The sequence below is a fragment of the Bombus pyrosoma genome, linkage group LG7 (genome assembly GCF_014825855.1).
Source record: "Bombus pyrosoma isolate SC7728 linkage group LG7, ASM1482585v1, whole genome shotgun sequence".
NCBI classification, from domain to species: Eukaryota; Metazoa; Arthropoda; class Insecta; order Hymenoptera; family Apidae; genus Bombus; species Bombus pyrosoma.
Genome location: NC_057776.1, coordinates 3,380,666 through 3,397,201, shown reverse-complemented (window position 1 = coordinate 3,397,201; position 16,536 = coordinate 3,380,666). Strand labels below are relative to the sequence as shown.

The 16,536-nt window shown below is 37.1% G+C and overlaps 2 protein-coding genes across 7 annotated transcripts in view; both read left to right on the top strand.

Moving 5' to 3' along the window:
* Positions 1 to 16,536, top strand: part of LOC122569258 (growth hormone secretagogue receptor type 1) — a 79,687-nt gene that overhangs the window by 1,018 nt on the left and 62,133 nt on the right. The window contains exons 2-3 of one of the 6 annotated variants that reach the window (XM_043730025.1): positions 2,028 to 2,120; positions 2,201 to 2,408. The exons of 1 other annotated variant lie outside the window; for it this stretch is intronic. The gene's annotated coding sequence lies outside the window, so the exon portion shown is untranslated. Of the gene's footprint in view, positions 1 to 2,027; positions 2,121 to 2,200; positions 2,409 to 12,148; positions 13,171 to 15,338; positions 15,530 to 16,243; positions 16,442 to 16,536 lie in introns of those variants that run through there. 4 more of the 6 variants (XM_043730026.1, XM_043730030.1, XM_043730028.1 and 1 more) reach the window with 4 other exon arrangements.
* On the top strand, positions 11,989 to 13,028 carry LOC122569789. Its single transcript, XM_043731380.1, has 2 exons — positions 11,989 to 12,186; positions 12,255 to 13,028. Exons 1-2 carry the CDS (start codon positions 11,989 to 11,991, stop codon positions 13,026 to 13,028), a joined length of 972 nt encoding a protein of 323 aa, XP_043587315.1.

Below are 16,536 nucleotides of genomic sequence, written 5' to 3'. Positions count from 1 at the left end.
CGTACAAGTAGAAATTACAATCGACTGTGTAGGTACTTTAATCTTTCATGACTACACAAAGCACTGGTTACAAACAGTTGAGACCTATTACGTGAAACTATTGCTTCACTGTTCCTTTCGTTCGAAGCCTGTTTCTTTATTACGTTACAGCGGAAAACTTCTACAACCCTCTTGCTTTGTTGTAGCAACTTTACATAATGTGATGCACAATTTCGTCTGTGTATACAGAAAATATATCAAACTGGCCAACGGAATATACATATTACACAGTCGATACGACAATTACGGATACAAAGTGTCTCATTTAATATCTTGTTAACTATATATAGTATATATAATAGAATTAAATGCTTTCTTCATCTTTGTATCTTTTCTCTCCGCCTTTCGATTACTATTATTCGTATGTGATCAAATTAAATACCCTTTTCAGCTATGCTTCTCTTCTACGTCTCTCCACCACTGATTTTGTTTTAGTTATTTATTTCTTATTTTAGAGCTATCCATTTTAATGTTCCTATATACTATCAGGTTCTATATTCTATTAATCACATTATATTCTATGTTATCAAATATTATATTATGTAGCGTAGTGCAACTGACAAGTATAATAATGTATGATTGGCTACTTTTGGGTGAAAGTTTCGTACAATGAGAACCTCCTTAATCAAGCGTAACTAAGTTCGTTAGCATAGCGTATGGGACTATCGAGATTGCAAATCCTAGTTGCACAACTTCACCCTTGCATAACCGCAACGCTTGATTAGAATGCATCTTCCATCGCGATTCGACGTCATTTCTAAACGTTCCTTTTCATACATGAACGGGCATTCAATACGCTTTGCATCGCATGATATATCACCAGTGAATTACAATACAGAATTAAGATTGCAATTCGAATTTCAGTAGATAAGGAAGATCTGAAGCAGATTTTTCTTAGCAGCGTTTCAATCTGAAGAATATAAATAAGTGGGAATTCATAGATTTCTATACCGGTAAATTATTTTGGAATATCACTGTGTTTCATAAAATTCAAAAATTTAATGGAAGAGTTAGGTTAGATTAGAATTTTATTGAGGATAGAATAATAAAATATTTGGGTTAGAATTAAAAATTGACAAAAATTAGCCAGAAGCTCGGTATTGGTACAATTAGGGAAATAATTAAAACTTACTGAAAATAATATAACGAATGTATAGTGCGAATGTAGTTATAGACTGCAATAAAACTTGTATTTTTCCATAATCAGTCGTTTAGTTCACATTGTATTTAGTTTTCAGTAGTACCTTAAATTATTCATACCGCAGAATGTCAGACACGAACTCTAGATAGACGTTTTAAATTAAATTCAAATTACATACGATCACTTACGCATAGGGTATGAATAAATAGTAATTAATATACGTGCAGTGGTATGGATAATGCACTCCGCGTAATTAAGATACACTTGAATTAAAAACCTCTAATATCTTTTTTCTATACGGATATTCAAGAACGCGTCATTATCCACATATTAACAACATGCATTTTTTATATCTTGACACGTAGAAGAGAATGGGCAAATACTGGTCGCTTAAAATAAGTTGCTTAAAAACAGGCTTGGATTGTCAGATTTACTAAAAATATTATTTAAGAAATAATAGTTAAGAAATAATAACAAATAAATTAATGTATTGTTTGTATCACGCAGCGATATGGAATGCATAAGGTTAATCGTTTAAAAGAATTATTGAAAAGTACGAAAAGTTAACTTTGACCGGAATTATCCCATCTATAGAGTAATACCGATTTTTTCTTCCAAACTTTACAAATGGAAAAAGACAAAATTATTTATAGAAGTATCAATAACATGACTATTTGGTTTATTGATAACATAGATTTGATAACGTAAATTTGTATATTTATTGCACATAAATAGACAAAAGTACAAGAATGAAGTCTTTATAAATGTAATATTAAGGAAAAAAGATTCAATTCGCCCCAGTTTTCCCTATCTGATTTTCTAATCCACTTACACGGTGTCTGAAAAGAAAAAGAAACTGCCAGATGATCTGAAAAATCTCCCGTAATCGGCTGTACTGATCGAGAAGCCCCGGTTCCTTTTGACCGGTATTACCCGAAGAGTACGTTAAGCGCATAACCTTAAATACATATAATAAAACTATTTTATTAAGTTGATAAAATTGCTTTTTTGTGTTTATAGAGTAAAAATATCTCCTAGACATATTGCAAAAACTGGAAGGACAATGATAAGTTAAAGTAATACTCATAACTTCTTATTCACTTTAAAAATTTATAACTAAAAACGTGCACAATTTTCACCCACGTACCTTTGCCAAACACTTCAGCAAAGAATTGTGACTGGTTGCAGATTACTTAATTGGATTGAAACAGAGCAGCACAAAAAAAAGGTTGGTATAAGACAAAGCCATATATTAGATATTTAACTCACCGGTATTTCCCCACTCTCCCCTGGCATACACCATGTATGTAGTACGATATACGTATCTTTCGATTCTCAGCATTAAAACAGTTTTAAATTGAAAACTTTAAAAATAATATTTTAGATTTTTGGTTCAATAAATTTCTATAATTTTATATCGTATATTTTACATTACTTTTAATTATATTTCTATAAATTTCTCTAGTTAAATCGATTAAATTATTTAAATCCGACAAATGGTAATTTTAATAATAAATAATTCTCATTTAGATTTAATAATATCATAGAAATTACTTCGATAAATAAAAGATAAATAAAATACTTTCCAAAATTCCCCAAAATTTCCAACTATTCGAAATTCTGAATTTTCAAATTTTCAAATCAGTATCGAAAATAATTTCGATAATACGCTTCTCAAAATAAATGTATATTGGAAAATCGTAATGAATAATTTTAATTTTCATTCAATAATAACACAGAAATCTCCGAAACGAATAAAGAAGCAAACAACTTGGATATTTTATTCATTACACGCTTTGTAGAAAACAGTTCCTATATTTATAATTGCATATCAAATGCGTTTAAGGTAGATTCATCGAAATCAGACATGCAAATATGTGATAAACAAGCGTATAAGATGAAAGAGGAAAATCGACAATATGAGTGGAAGAAGCTGTGTTACTTCCGTTATTTCGCAATCGATACTGATAGTTTCATCAGATTATACGCCCATGTAAATTTTCATATTAATAGGATACGATCCTTTTTTTCGTTTCATCGTGTTTTTCTTGTCCTTCCTCTTTCTTTGTGTGTGTGTTTTCTTTGCTCATTTGAAATTCTTTCGTTTTCCTCTTCGAATTACGCCGAAGAATATCAAATGCCATGCTGCTCGGAAAAACCAAATATTTGCATATATAGTGTTTGAAAAGGGGTGTGACTATGAAGTATATTGGAAGTCCGGAAAGTGAAGTTAAATTTTTTATAAGAAAATTTCTAAAAATTTCAGAAATCAAATAATTAGCTATTTGAGACTAAGAGACCTAAATTACTTTCTTAGCAAATTATGTACTCAAGGTCGGGGCAGTTAACATCTTTTGTGGAAAATTAGCTGTTTAAGTTTAGGAAATTTCAACTTGTTTTTTTAAGAAACAGAATATTTGACATTAGGAAATTTCAATTTTCTTTTCCTTTTGGAAAATTAGGCATTTATAGTCGAAGTAGGTGACCTTGTAATAAGACATATAATACGTGTAAAAATAAAGCTGAATTTCAATAGAGAGCTAAAACTTTGATAGATTTAAAGATTCGATTAAAACTGCTGTCGAAAAATTTAGTAAAAAATAATTTCTACGACTCTAAAGTAATTTTACAATAACGCATGGAATCTTTCATATTAGACGGTATAGTTAGAGATTTAACAGAAACTAATCTCTTTTGACTTCACAGCTTTGTTTGAAATAAAATCGTACAATAAATCATCCTACATTAGATGAAACTTATTTCATTAGCCATTAAAGTTATTATATCTAAATTAAGTTATCATGCAAATTATTATTTAAAAGCGAGCAGTAAACTTTCGCACTGAAGTTAACCGTCGAAAAGTCAATAATACGTCGTAGTTCGAATCACTTTAGGATTCCACATTTGACGTAACCGATCGTCTATGTATCGCCACTGGTTAAGGATTAAACATACGTCGAATATCACGGCGAAGGTTGCTGTTTGCTTACGTTTTACCTTGAATCCGATCTTTTCCTATAATATTATGCTTATACATGTAGACTGTACTTCAATGCTTCTTAACTGAAATCCCTCAGAAATAGGAGATTTATTCATTTACGTAAGATCATTGACTAAGGATAGAATAGACGTAACATTAATATATTGCAATAACTTTCCCCATAATTTCATTTTTGCACATATTTTTTATTTGCTTTATATATCTCTTTTTTCGCTAAAATTGTTCAAAGAATTTTCTCATCTTCTTCGTTCTCTTCTAATAGCAGTGAAATTCAAGATAGTAGCAGCTCCGTTTCAAAATACACATTTTCTTCAAGTACACACTACACACTATCTTTTCGTTAGACGTTTTCGTTAAACTTTCGTTTAGATAGACGACAAGATACCAATAAAAGCTGGAAGTGCATGTGTCCAGATGCAGACATTTGACGCTTATAGAGGATCCTATCTACGTTGAGGCAAGGTTGCGTGCAGTTGCAAGTGGCGATCGCGTGCGATCTGACGTTATGTTAATTGCAAGCGTCCATTTGAAAGTTTCTTCCGATAGTTTGTCTCGAGAATACTGTCGAATTGGATATCCATTTGAGAGTCACTTTGAGAACTTTTACTTTCAGATGGACAGTAGAACACTCGTCGAGCCCCACATCCTTTAAATCTCCAATTCTTGTTTGTTGTTCCAAGTTGTTCTACGTTTGCTCTATTAGGTTGGCAATTCAGTGATTGGGGATTTTGTCATTAAGTGGTAATTACCAACCCAATACATCGTTCTAAAGGAATAACGATTTATCTTCAGAGGTTTCAAGAACAACCGCAGGAAATTTTTGACCGGCTAAATTGAACAAATAGAAGCTGTCCTTGAGTGTTGTAGTTGTTCTAAACATTGGTCCAAAGCAGTGTTGTATAAAGCTGGAGTCTTCGAAGCTTCGAGACTCAAGCAAGTAAAGGCTGAGTCGAAGCTTAAGTCTTCGAAATTTAAAAGTCCAAATGCTTAAGGTTTAATTCTGGAAGCTGTAAAGATACAAAATAAATAAATTGCTAAAATAAATAATTTGGTGATATCAACAATTTTTATTATACGAAATCAATAAGCATTTAATTTCTTATTTATTTTAAATTGTATAATTTAGAATTAAAAACAGAATTTAAGCGCATAGATTTATTGGGTTGCTCATTCTATTCCTTCGTTTTGTAATTAAATTACTAGCTGTAGAAAATGTTCGTTCGTTTGGAACACTCGTAACTGCAATTGACAAAATCCAAAGCGACTTGGCTTACAGTTGGAAACGACGTTTTCCGATGGTTCCAGCATGTAAGTGGAATCGCATCTTTAGATTCCTGTGATGTATTAATATATATATATATATATATATATATATATATATATATATATATATATATATTGTATATGTATTATATATATATATAATAATAATCGCTATTTAAGCGAGAATATTCAACAAATTCGCTTGTCATTCCGAAGACTTGACATATACTTATTTTCTTACACTATCTTTTTTAGAATTAGATTTGAATTAGAATTGCGCTGTAATAGTATGTGAATAATTACATGTGCGTAGCATGTACTTGGGTATCTCGACTTTGATAAAATAACTGCGACGTCATTAAATCTATTAAGAAATTCTGTAATTGTTTCGGTATTGCTCCAACTATAAATATGTAAAGTATTCAATAAATTCTGTTTTTTCTTCTCATGAACAATTTCATGAAAAATAAGAATTTTTTTCGTCTGAATAGCACGTTCTAACGTTAGATAAATTGAGTTCCATCGAACGGGAATATCTCCGATAAGAGCTAAATGCTTCATATTCACTGAACTGCGACATTCTTCAAGCATTGGATTTCTTCTTGCAGAAAATACAATGAAATATACAAGTCTGGATATCTCATGTATTTCGTTTTCAATTTTCCTCGGAGCGCTTTGAACAATTATATTTAAAACACGAACTATACAGGCTATATGTGCTATAAATGTCATTAATTTTTAATGACGATTTTATTTACAATTTGCTGCTGCATTATCTGTTACAATGGCTGTAATATTCTTCACAAGATCAAATTCTTCAATAGCATATTCTACACATATTGCAATAGTGTGTATGAGAAAACAAAGAATAGTATATGCAGTATATATATAATACATATTAATATATATAATATATTGTATTATAATATTAATTAATATTAATATATTATATATTATATTATATTATATTAATATACATATTATATATGTACAACATATATTACTATATTAATAAGCAATACAGCATTTAATGGAACAGAACAGTTTGCATAAGAAAACAAAGAACAGTATACATACACAGCAAATTCGCAGCGTTGAAGATTCTTAGTTCTTACAGTTCGAAGCTTGAACCCAAAGAGTTTTAGCTTTCACGGCTTTAAATTGCCGCTTGAGTTCTCAAAGATCAAGGCTCAAAGCTCATTTTAACAATCTGAGCACCGACTGCTCTGACAAGCATATAGCCTGAATTCCCGGGTGTTTTCCAAAGGGCGATTGAGGAAGATTCAAAATGACCAATATTATATCTAATGTATTGATAATGGTTTCGTATTATTCAAGCATGTAATGTAAAAACACTTTCATAATATTTCGTTTATAGCATCCGTTGCCTTTTTACTGTTTTATTTAACAATAGCTTAAATTCTTATAGCATTTCCACATGAAGTATGAGAGACGCAAATTCGCGTCTCCGGTCCCCGGAGTGTTAACAACACTAGTTCAAAATATTACTTCCATATCATATTTAGTTTAGGAAATAATGTGAGAAGTTGCACCCATACGACAATGGACTGGACACTTTTCTTTATTTTGACGACAATAACAATAATAGTATAGTAACAGTAAGGAGTTCTTTTGGAATACTTACATCTCTAAAACAGACCAAAACAAAAGTTTGAAGACCAGAACGCGAATACAACAGTGACTTTACGTTCACATTGACTACGCTTGTTGACGACATTTTATTAGGTTTCTCGAGAATGGAAGTTATTCCAGACTTGCTTGTTCGGAACAATCATCTACATCCCTAGAACAATCCAGGACAAAAATTTCAACGCTGCTCGTCGACGACTACGCGAGAGTAAAATCATCCTTGTATTCGTGTTTCGGTGTTCAGAGTTTTGTTCTGGGTTGTTCTAAAGGCGTAAATATGTTTATTAACAGAAGAACTCTTTACATTGTATTATTATTGCCAAATTGAAGAAAACTGAACATTGTCTTACGGATACAGTGTATTCATATTATTTCTTAAACTAAATATGTTTTTGAAATAATGCTTTGGAACAGTGTTTAGAACAACTAGAATAACCTGGAATAACTGTTATATGTTGGATTTTCATTAAATGGAGAGCTGGTAAGAAAATTACTTTTTTGGCGTTGTTTCTGAAAACTTTCGAGATAAATTATTATTCGCCTGAAACAATGTAGAACAACTTCAAACAACGACAAAAATATGGTAATTGGCAATGGAGGGCCAACTTCATACAGGCATCCATTTGAAATTCGTCCAGTATGCCAGCCGTATGCTGCATACGATTCTTTTTTTCATTATGAAATGCGAGCGAGGTAAGGTGTTATCATGAAAAAAATAGCATAACCAAACGTATAGCATTTAAAAAATGAACGAAGATGTTCACGGGACGCTGATTACAAATTTTTTAAAATGTTCATTTGGTGATAACCTCTTTTTGAAGAATGGATAAACAAAATGTTTGGGTGGGCAAACATGGTTAAGTTGTGGACAAACATGGTTAAGTTGTGGACAAACGAATGCCGTTTGGTTTGCGTAAAAATTCGCATTTGGGAGTGCCATCCTCACTTAGCTCATTCTCAACGCAGTATCCACTTGCGAGAAATGTTCTCCAGCGCAATTCGCAATACTATTACGATAGTTAGTCAAATGGACACTTACGTAGCATTACATATAGATTTTCGGAACTTTCTTTTGGGCTGTTCTCGATAATGAAGCAGGTGGCAGTAGAAATCAGTCGACAAGTGCAACTATTGTCACTTGGAGGATCCTCGTTAGCTGGCGCCACTAGCCAATACGCAGGCTCATTTAATCTCATAATCTATTTGCAATTGTTTCACAAAACAAGCAGTTTCACAGAACAAGCACAAAACAAGGAAAGGAAAGAAATAAGATCTACGTCTCTCTAAGAATACAAAAATCTTGTTAACTAAAAATTACGAAACGCCTGAAATAATGGAAACACGAATCTACTTATGAAAAGAACGTAACATCTATTGTTTTGTTATATTCTGCAAGATATGGACTTTTATTCGGTTTGTATATCTCAAATTAATATACAGAGTGGGCTAAAATTTGTGGCACAAATGAGATCAGGAATATAGTGCGGTTCAAAATAAGACGAAATCCAATTTGTGTTAGCAAAATTCGTTAACGAGAAAATACATTTAAAAATCAATCTAATGCTCGTGCATCTAACTGATGACTAACGTTGCAGATTTTACTGCAGACGCTACTACTGTTTTTATACAGCATATGATATCAGGCACTGTTTACTATCGATATTTATCTCTGCTACATATACTGTTCAGGTTTGCAAATGAACGCAATAAATGTAATAAGTGACACCAATGAACTAATTTTTTTTATCAAAGCTTTTAACTACAAAAAGATATTAAATTTATTAATCTTGAATGTTTTATATATTTGTACGATACTTTTATTAAGTTATACAAATTTTTTCAATTTTATTTACCAAAAAATACTGTTTGAACTGCACGTGAACCTAAACACCGCGCGAAATTCGTTTGACACGATATCTACCCTCTAGTTCGTCTAAAGTAAAAAATTTCATTGAGTTTATATTTTATACGCGTATAGTTATCGTTTGATCTACAATCAGCAAAAAAATATTTCTTTTTCTAGGTATGGTAACAACAGTTCAAATCCAAATGTTCGATTTCACCCAGCATATTACACGAACTTTTCGGTATTAAAGAAAAAACATAGACCCTATCATTTTGCCTGTAGGTCAAACGATAAAAGGACTCTTTCTTAACATACAGTTAAGATTTCAAGTTGGTCGCCCCAATACTTTTTTTTAATCGTGCCATCCAGCTGCGAGAAAGTTATTTCGAGAAAATGGCATTTAAACTGTATTTTTCAGTAAATCGAACTGAAAAAATTTGTGTTGCTTAATAAAAGTATAATAAGTAAAACACATCGAAAGTTTCATATTAACTAATTTCATATCTTTCTGTAATAAAAGAATGCTAAAAAAAATCGATATTTTTAACAAAGAAGGAGATATTCCCCGTTAAAACAGTCTAGCTTTAATCAAAATCATTTAATCAAAATCAAATCATTTTTCAAAATATTAACCGTCCTTTCGTATACAAAATTGTACTCCGCGAATTAAATTATACCGAACTGCCTGCAGTGTTTTCTGCATTTTTATGTTTTCAAATTGCAGGATGGTTCTTCGTTTTAATTGCTCAAGGCTTGCTACGTTTTTGAAGTAAACAATTTTATTCTCGTGCTTCCACAGATAGAAAACAAGAGGCGTTATTTCGGGAGGTTAAGATACTGTTCTTCAACGGTCGTTCCAACATTCGAAATGCTCATTTAAAGATTGACATACATTCTTGGTGTATTGTGGCGGGGCTCCGTCATGTTAAAAAATCATATTATTTCATCGAATGGTGGAAGCGATGAAGATAGTTCGTTGCGTAAAAACACGATACACCACTTAGGTTACTTGAAAATGGGGACCGACAATTTCGTTATCTCGTTATGGGACTATCTCGGCCCATACATTCTTTTTGCGTGTTCACTCAGTCATGAAATGTATGACAAAAATCCTACGTTGTTAGAATACTGCTACTCCAACTAGGGGCAGAAAGTTAAACGTGATGCAAAGTCTGTATGTGTTAGCACCGGTATGGTGGTACGCATGCATGTTATTATTCTGTGCTACGCGATGATGTTGATTTACTCACACTACATCGAACAGAAAGAGATTTCGTATTTATAGATCTTTTTATGCGAGAATTCTGTCTCTGCATTGTCACGAATTCCGCGGTCACGACCATAACTTTTCATTTCTGTGATTTATAAAGAACAGGAACAAACGTTGAACGGGGAAAGAGAAAACTCTAGTGATAATTCTCCTACCCGGATGACAGCAATTGTTCGGTATCGTTCACGATAATAGCGTGCTGCAGCAAATGCATTTTCATCACAATCTCCCAGTGCGAAAGCCACATCCTTATACTCCTCGTTAGTGCATCGCGTTATGTCGCTTGCTCGATAGCAATTAACAGTTAATATCCTGATAGTAAACAATGCCTGACATCGACATCGTATCCTGTGCAAAAACAATGACAGTAACGGTCTGCAGTGAAATCTGTAACGCTAGTCATCAGTTACATACACGCGTACTAGACTGGTTTTGAATTCCTGGACGGGGTTGGCGACTGCGTCAGACGGCATCTTCTTCGGCAGGTGCTCGTCCTGGGAGACTTCAACGCACACTCCACGGAATGGAGAAACCCCAGGACCAACGCGCGCGGCCGCACGCTGTCAGACTGGGCCGCGGGACTTGGACTCCTGTTGGTGAACAAGGGTTTGACCAGTACCTGCGTGGCATGGAGAGGGAGCTCTGTCGTTGACATCACATGGGCCTCCCCTGATACATTCAGGCGGATTTCAGGCTGGAGAGTGGCCGAGGGGGTCGAGACACTTTCGGATCACCTCTACATATTCATGGAGGTGAAAGGTACACCTGGACCTGGAACGGTGACCGCGGGTAATGGTCGCGACCCGCCGAGAAGAGGACGCGCGCGCCCACCACCCATGCGGAAAATTAAGGAAAGGGACGACGATCTACTTTGAACGGCCGCGATAGTGGCTGCCTGGAACTAGGAGGCCTCGACGACGCCGACGGAAACAAGCGTGGAGGAAGAGGCCGAGAACCTCCGCCGACTTATGACGGCAATATGGACACGTCCATGCCGCGAACCACGCGACGAGGAAGAAGTTTCCCGGCGCTACCAAGTGTACCGCGTGCTACGGTGCTCGCTACAAAAGGAGATTAAGATTGCGAAGGACCGTGCCTGGTTGGAACTGGTCAAAGCAGTAGAGTCCGACCCATGGGGAAGGCCATACAGGACGGTGACGCGAAAACTTCGTGCGAAGGGACCTCTGGTAACGAGGGAGATAGAACCAGCGCTGCTGCTGCAGATCATTGGAACGCTCTTCCCCCCGCAAGAGGACAGTGCGGCAAAACAGTCGCGGGAAACAACCCGGACGGGGGAGTGGATAGATGACTGGGAAGTCACGGAGAAAGAGCTGTGGGAGGCGACCAGAAGAATGGCCTCCCGCGATGTGGCGCCGGGCCCGAACGGAATCTCGGGCCGGATCAAGGGGGGGGGGAAGTAATGGAGGTCATGGCTCCTAAACTTCGGCGCCCCTACACAAAACGTCTGAGAGAGGGAGTCTACCCCCGGGCATGGCGGACAGCGATGTTGGTTTTGCTCCATAAAAAGGGCTGACCGAAGAATTCGCCGTCGGCGTACCGGCCGATATGCCTGTTGGACGAGGTCGGCAAGCTCCTCGAGAGAGTCGTCCGCCCGTTTGGAACGACACATGTCGGAGCGGGTACCGAGTTGGCACGAAAGCCAGTACGGCTTCCGGAAGGGACGCTCGACGATCGACGCGATCAGGCGCGTGCGCACACTCACGGAAGACATAATTTCCCGGGACGGCGTGGCGTTGGCAGTGTCTCCGGGCGCGGCCATGGTGTGCTACGCTGATGACACTTCGGTCCTGGTCGGAGGTCGCGGGTGGCACGATACGTTGCGCATCGGCGAAGTCGCAACGGCCTGCGCGATACGTGCTGTACGCGGACTGGGTCTGAGGGTCTCCCCTGCTAAGTCGGAGGCCATCTGGTTCTACGACAAGAACAGGCGAAGGTCTCCTCCGCCCGGTCTGGGAGTAAGCATGGCGGGAGAAACGGTTGGGATGGGATCGCGAATGCGATACTTGGGTCTCGACATCGACAGCCAGTGGACGTTCGAGCCGCACTTCGACTCCCTGATCCGAAGGTGACGGCGGCTGCCAACGCCTTGTGCGGTCTACTGCCGAACATCGGCGAGGCGGGAGTCGCGGTGCGCCGATTATACGAGGGCGTCGTTCGGTCCCGGGTGATGTACGGGACCTCGGTATGGGCAGACGATCTGATAGCGAGTCGCTGCAGCATCCTGCTTCTCAGGAGGCTGCACAAGGTAACTGGCATCAGAATCATCAGGGAATACCGAACGGTGTCACACGCGTCGGCGACCGTTCTGGTCGCGTCTCCGCCGTGGGAGCTTCGGGCGCTGGTGCTCAAGAAGAGGTACGATCAAAGGAGACTGTGGAACTCGGGAGGGGACTCGGCCGAGCAGGCGGCCCCAGACGACCTAGGAACCGTCGAGGAAGACGCGTGGGATCAGTGGCGATCCCAGCTGATCAGCGAAGGAGGCGAACACCGAGGCGCGGAGGCGGTTCTCCCTAATTGGGGGACATGGAGAAGCCGCCGCAGCCTCCCGCTCACCTACAGGTTGACCCAGGTACTCACGGGACACGGCGTGTTCGGGGAGTATCTAATGAAAATCAGACGGGAGACGACGGACATCTGTCACCACTGCGGAAAGGGCAGTGACACGGCGCAGCATACGCTGGAGTCTTGTCCGGCGTGGGAGCTGCCCAGGCGGCCTAGAGCTGCTTCATCGCCGCCACAACGGACCGCGACTACAAGGAGGGACGGCGCCAGGAGCAATGGGCCCCCTCCCGCCTAGCGCCAAATTCAACAGTCAGGGAATCTATAGGACTGGCTCGAACGAGAGGACGCGGGAGGGGATACAACGGAAAGATAATTCACCGAGGTTCTTGGAGCACATCTGTCATACGCGTAGAATGGCCAACGTGGAGTTTTAGTCGGTAAGAGTCCGACACTACTCTGCTGCTTCCGTTATTAGTGGCAGCGGAGTGTCCATGAGGATTTCTCTACGTGCAAAAAAGAACAAAAAAGACTGGTTTTGAATTGCATTTCTCTCGTAAACAAAGACTCAGCAACCTTGTTACTCTGTTTTCATCCTATTTTGAGTCGAAGGTACTATCTGCCTGACCTCATTTGTACCACGAATTTTGGCCCACCCTATATAAAGAATCACAAATAGATACATCAGAAAAATGCGATTTCGTAAATCATAATATTTAATACTATGGTTCCGCGTGAAAAATTTATCCTAGTACTAAGGTTATGTTACGCGTTCAAAAATAAAAAGAGCCATTAATAAAATAAAAAGATATAAGTTAACCTGAGAGTTTTAAGTAGATTTGTAAACTAAAAGTTAACAGTCTTTGATTGATCTGTGATTTTAATTACAATTAACAATGAAAGGGTCAAACAAATAGCAACGAATCAGCATTCCAAATTCCAAGAAACTTTATAATATTCAAAAATTCTTCGAAAGGAAGTGATTTCCTGGGTTATACGGAAATACACCGACCTGATCCACGGGACTAGAATAATTCCATCAACATGCTCGATTTGTCAAATTTGTAAGTAGAAGACGAAGCGAGAAGTTCGAAAGGAAAGGCAAATGGTGGCGATGGCGGCGAGGTTGATGTATTTGCGTCATGCAGGGCATTACTTAGCTTGGCCCGGGACCAACAATAACAGCGAAATTTTTAAAAGCAAGATGTGAATCTTCCTCGGATCTCTAACATCTTCCTCGTTGCGAATCGCGAACAAATCTCCACTGTTTATCCACACATCTGTCCGAACTGTTGTAAATCCTTCATCAGATAGTTATATCATGGCCTGTTGTGTATACATATATCGAAATTCGCGTCGACTCTAGTGGACAGGGGCGCTAACGTGAAAACGACCTGAAATCCACCGCCATCTTCAAACTTGTTATATTCTTCTTTTCGTTTTTTTAAATGTCTATAGACAGCTTGGATAATTAAATTAAATAAATATTTACTTGATTTGATGATTTATATTATGCATTTATACTATTCATAGTATAGTATAATATTATATACGATATTGATTACGTTATTATCTTATTGAGAGGGCATTCGGTTTGTCATTTGAAACTTTTTAAATTGTCCTTTTTTTCTTTGATATTTATTTTTTATTTGTCTTTTTTTTTATTTCACTCATAATATGTAATACAAATGTTTATCGTTATTACTAGCGTTATTATCTAGTTGGAAGATAATCTAAAACACTTTCAATCTCCATTCGCATGGAACAATGCACGGAACTAGCAGATTTCAGAAGATAATTGCACGTAGGAAGACCTAAACATTGTTCCGTGTGATGAACGGCTCATAGCTCTAGGTGGAACTCGCTCTAGATTTAGTCGATTACGGTCTATATAATCGAATTCTCCTTTACATGTAGCAATTTCTAATAATCTCATCTAAATTCTTAATCTACAACCTATTTCTTTACTCAAAACACTTTACTTTCCATATTAGGAGTATAATTTGTCATTTATTCTTCTTTTTCTCAAATTATTTTACATTCATATAAAAATAACAATGCAAATCAGAAATCTAAGAAACAGCATAAAATGTGGCGGTAAACTTTACGACATCATTAGGAAATGAATTAATAAAAGAAAAAAGAGAAAAATTAAGATCAATTAAAATTCACGTAGAAAGCAGAATATTTCGGCTAATCGAATTTCCTGAAATTGTTACTTTCATTTGGAATTACTCAAACTGCAGGATCATGTAAACGAAGCAACGAGATCATTAAAACGTCGACACGTGCAACGCGTGAAAACGAGGTTAGCGACCCTGTGCGATAAATCAAAAGATTCATGAAACACGAAAGATCGAAGACGTACGTCCAGATTCTCAGAGGTTGTAGCGATTATTCACTTTCGATGTTCCTAACCTTTTTATTGGACGCGGTCGGCCAAGAAAAATAATACCGGTGGTTTTTCCGGAAACTTATGGGAATTTGGATAAATCACAGGACACAGATTTCGACGGAACTCGTAAATTACACGTCAGATTTTTTAGAAGGCTACAAGAATACCAAACGAACCGATAGATGAGAGAATCTTGACAGGAGACAACAGGTTCATGTTAAACGCGATGCTGAAGTTTGTTTCACATTTTCTCTCTCTATCTCTTTCTCTCACTTTCTGCTCGACATCGAATATAATTAGCCCAGTTCGAATTTGAACGAAGCATACAGCCGATCAGCTAGACCATCGAAACATAACCTCAATGGAACAATACAATCATTCACTGATACTTCATGACAACTGTGGTAGGTATTTTCTCTCAAATAGAAAATTTTTGCAGCTGTTTCTTGGTTAAAATTGACTTAATGCGTGTAGGTTTGACAGTGGTAGATGACTACTATTCTTGTATTTTTCTATGGTGGTATATTAGGTAGTCTCTTTTCTGTGAATAGTATGAGAGTCATTCATTGGTTCTTTGCAATAACTGTGATAGATACTATCTCGTAAATAGGGATTTTTTGAAAATGTATTTTTTGGTTATAATTTAGGCTTTTAGGTACAACTTTGACGGGGATAGATAACTGTTATTTCTCAATTTTTCTGCGCAGATATGTCAGGTTATAGTAAACGAACTTTTAAAAGCCAAGTACCCGTTTTTTAAAAATGAAATATTAATTTACATTATTATTATTATATCATATTACGTTATAATATTAATTTCCTCTTTTTGAAATTGACAAATCACGAAAACTGGATATGATCAAATCAGTAGTTGCTCTGACATTTCTGACAATATCTTTTTCAGTGACGTATATAATCTAAAGAAATAAAATAACAATTAGAACAATAATCTGTTCAATGTTTCATTCCATTTTCCCAAATGAAAATCCACTTGTTGCGTAATTAAGACTGCAACGTAAGGTTAGGAGTACAATTTCAACCCGTCAGTTGAAGAGATCCAAGCTGTCTATAGATCTACCGCAGTCCAAAGACTTCTATGTCTGTCTTCCATAAACCAGGTCGCGTCACGGACTTCACAGACTGAAACTAATTGAACACGAACAACTCCAGAAATCTGCCGAGCAGAAATACAGAGATTCTTCTATGTTCAGTGACGAGACAAGCTCTATTTCGATGCACCTTTTAGCCATGAAAAGATGGAAGGATCCAATTAAAGTTTCTTTTGCAGCAGTTTGTCGTGCTTGTAGCATTATTTAGTAAGTCTAATCTATATAGCTTCCGAGCTTCCAGCAGTTACCTGATCCTTTTTATCTCGCCGTTAATATCTACGCTTTCTGTATTCAGAGAAGCG

What these genes read in the sequence shown, in the direction of transcription:
- LOC122569789 (XM_043731380.1), top strand. Translation starts at nt 11,989, where the DNA reads ATGGTGTGCTACGCTGATGACACTTCGGTCCTGGTCGGAGGTCGCGGG. An exon ending in CTCCTCCGCCCGGTCTGGGA is followed by an intron (nt 12,187 to 12,254) that starts GTAAGCATGGCG and finishes CGACATCGACAG; the next exon opens with CCAGTGGACGTTCGAGCCGC.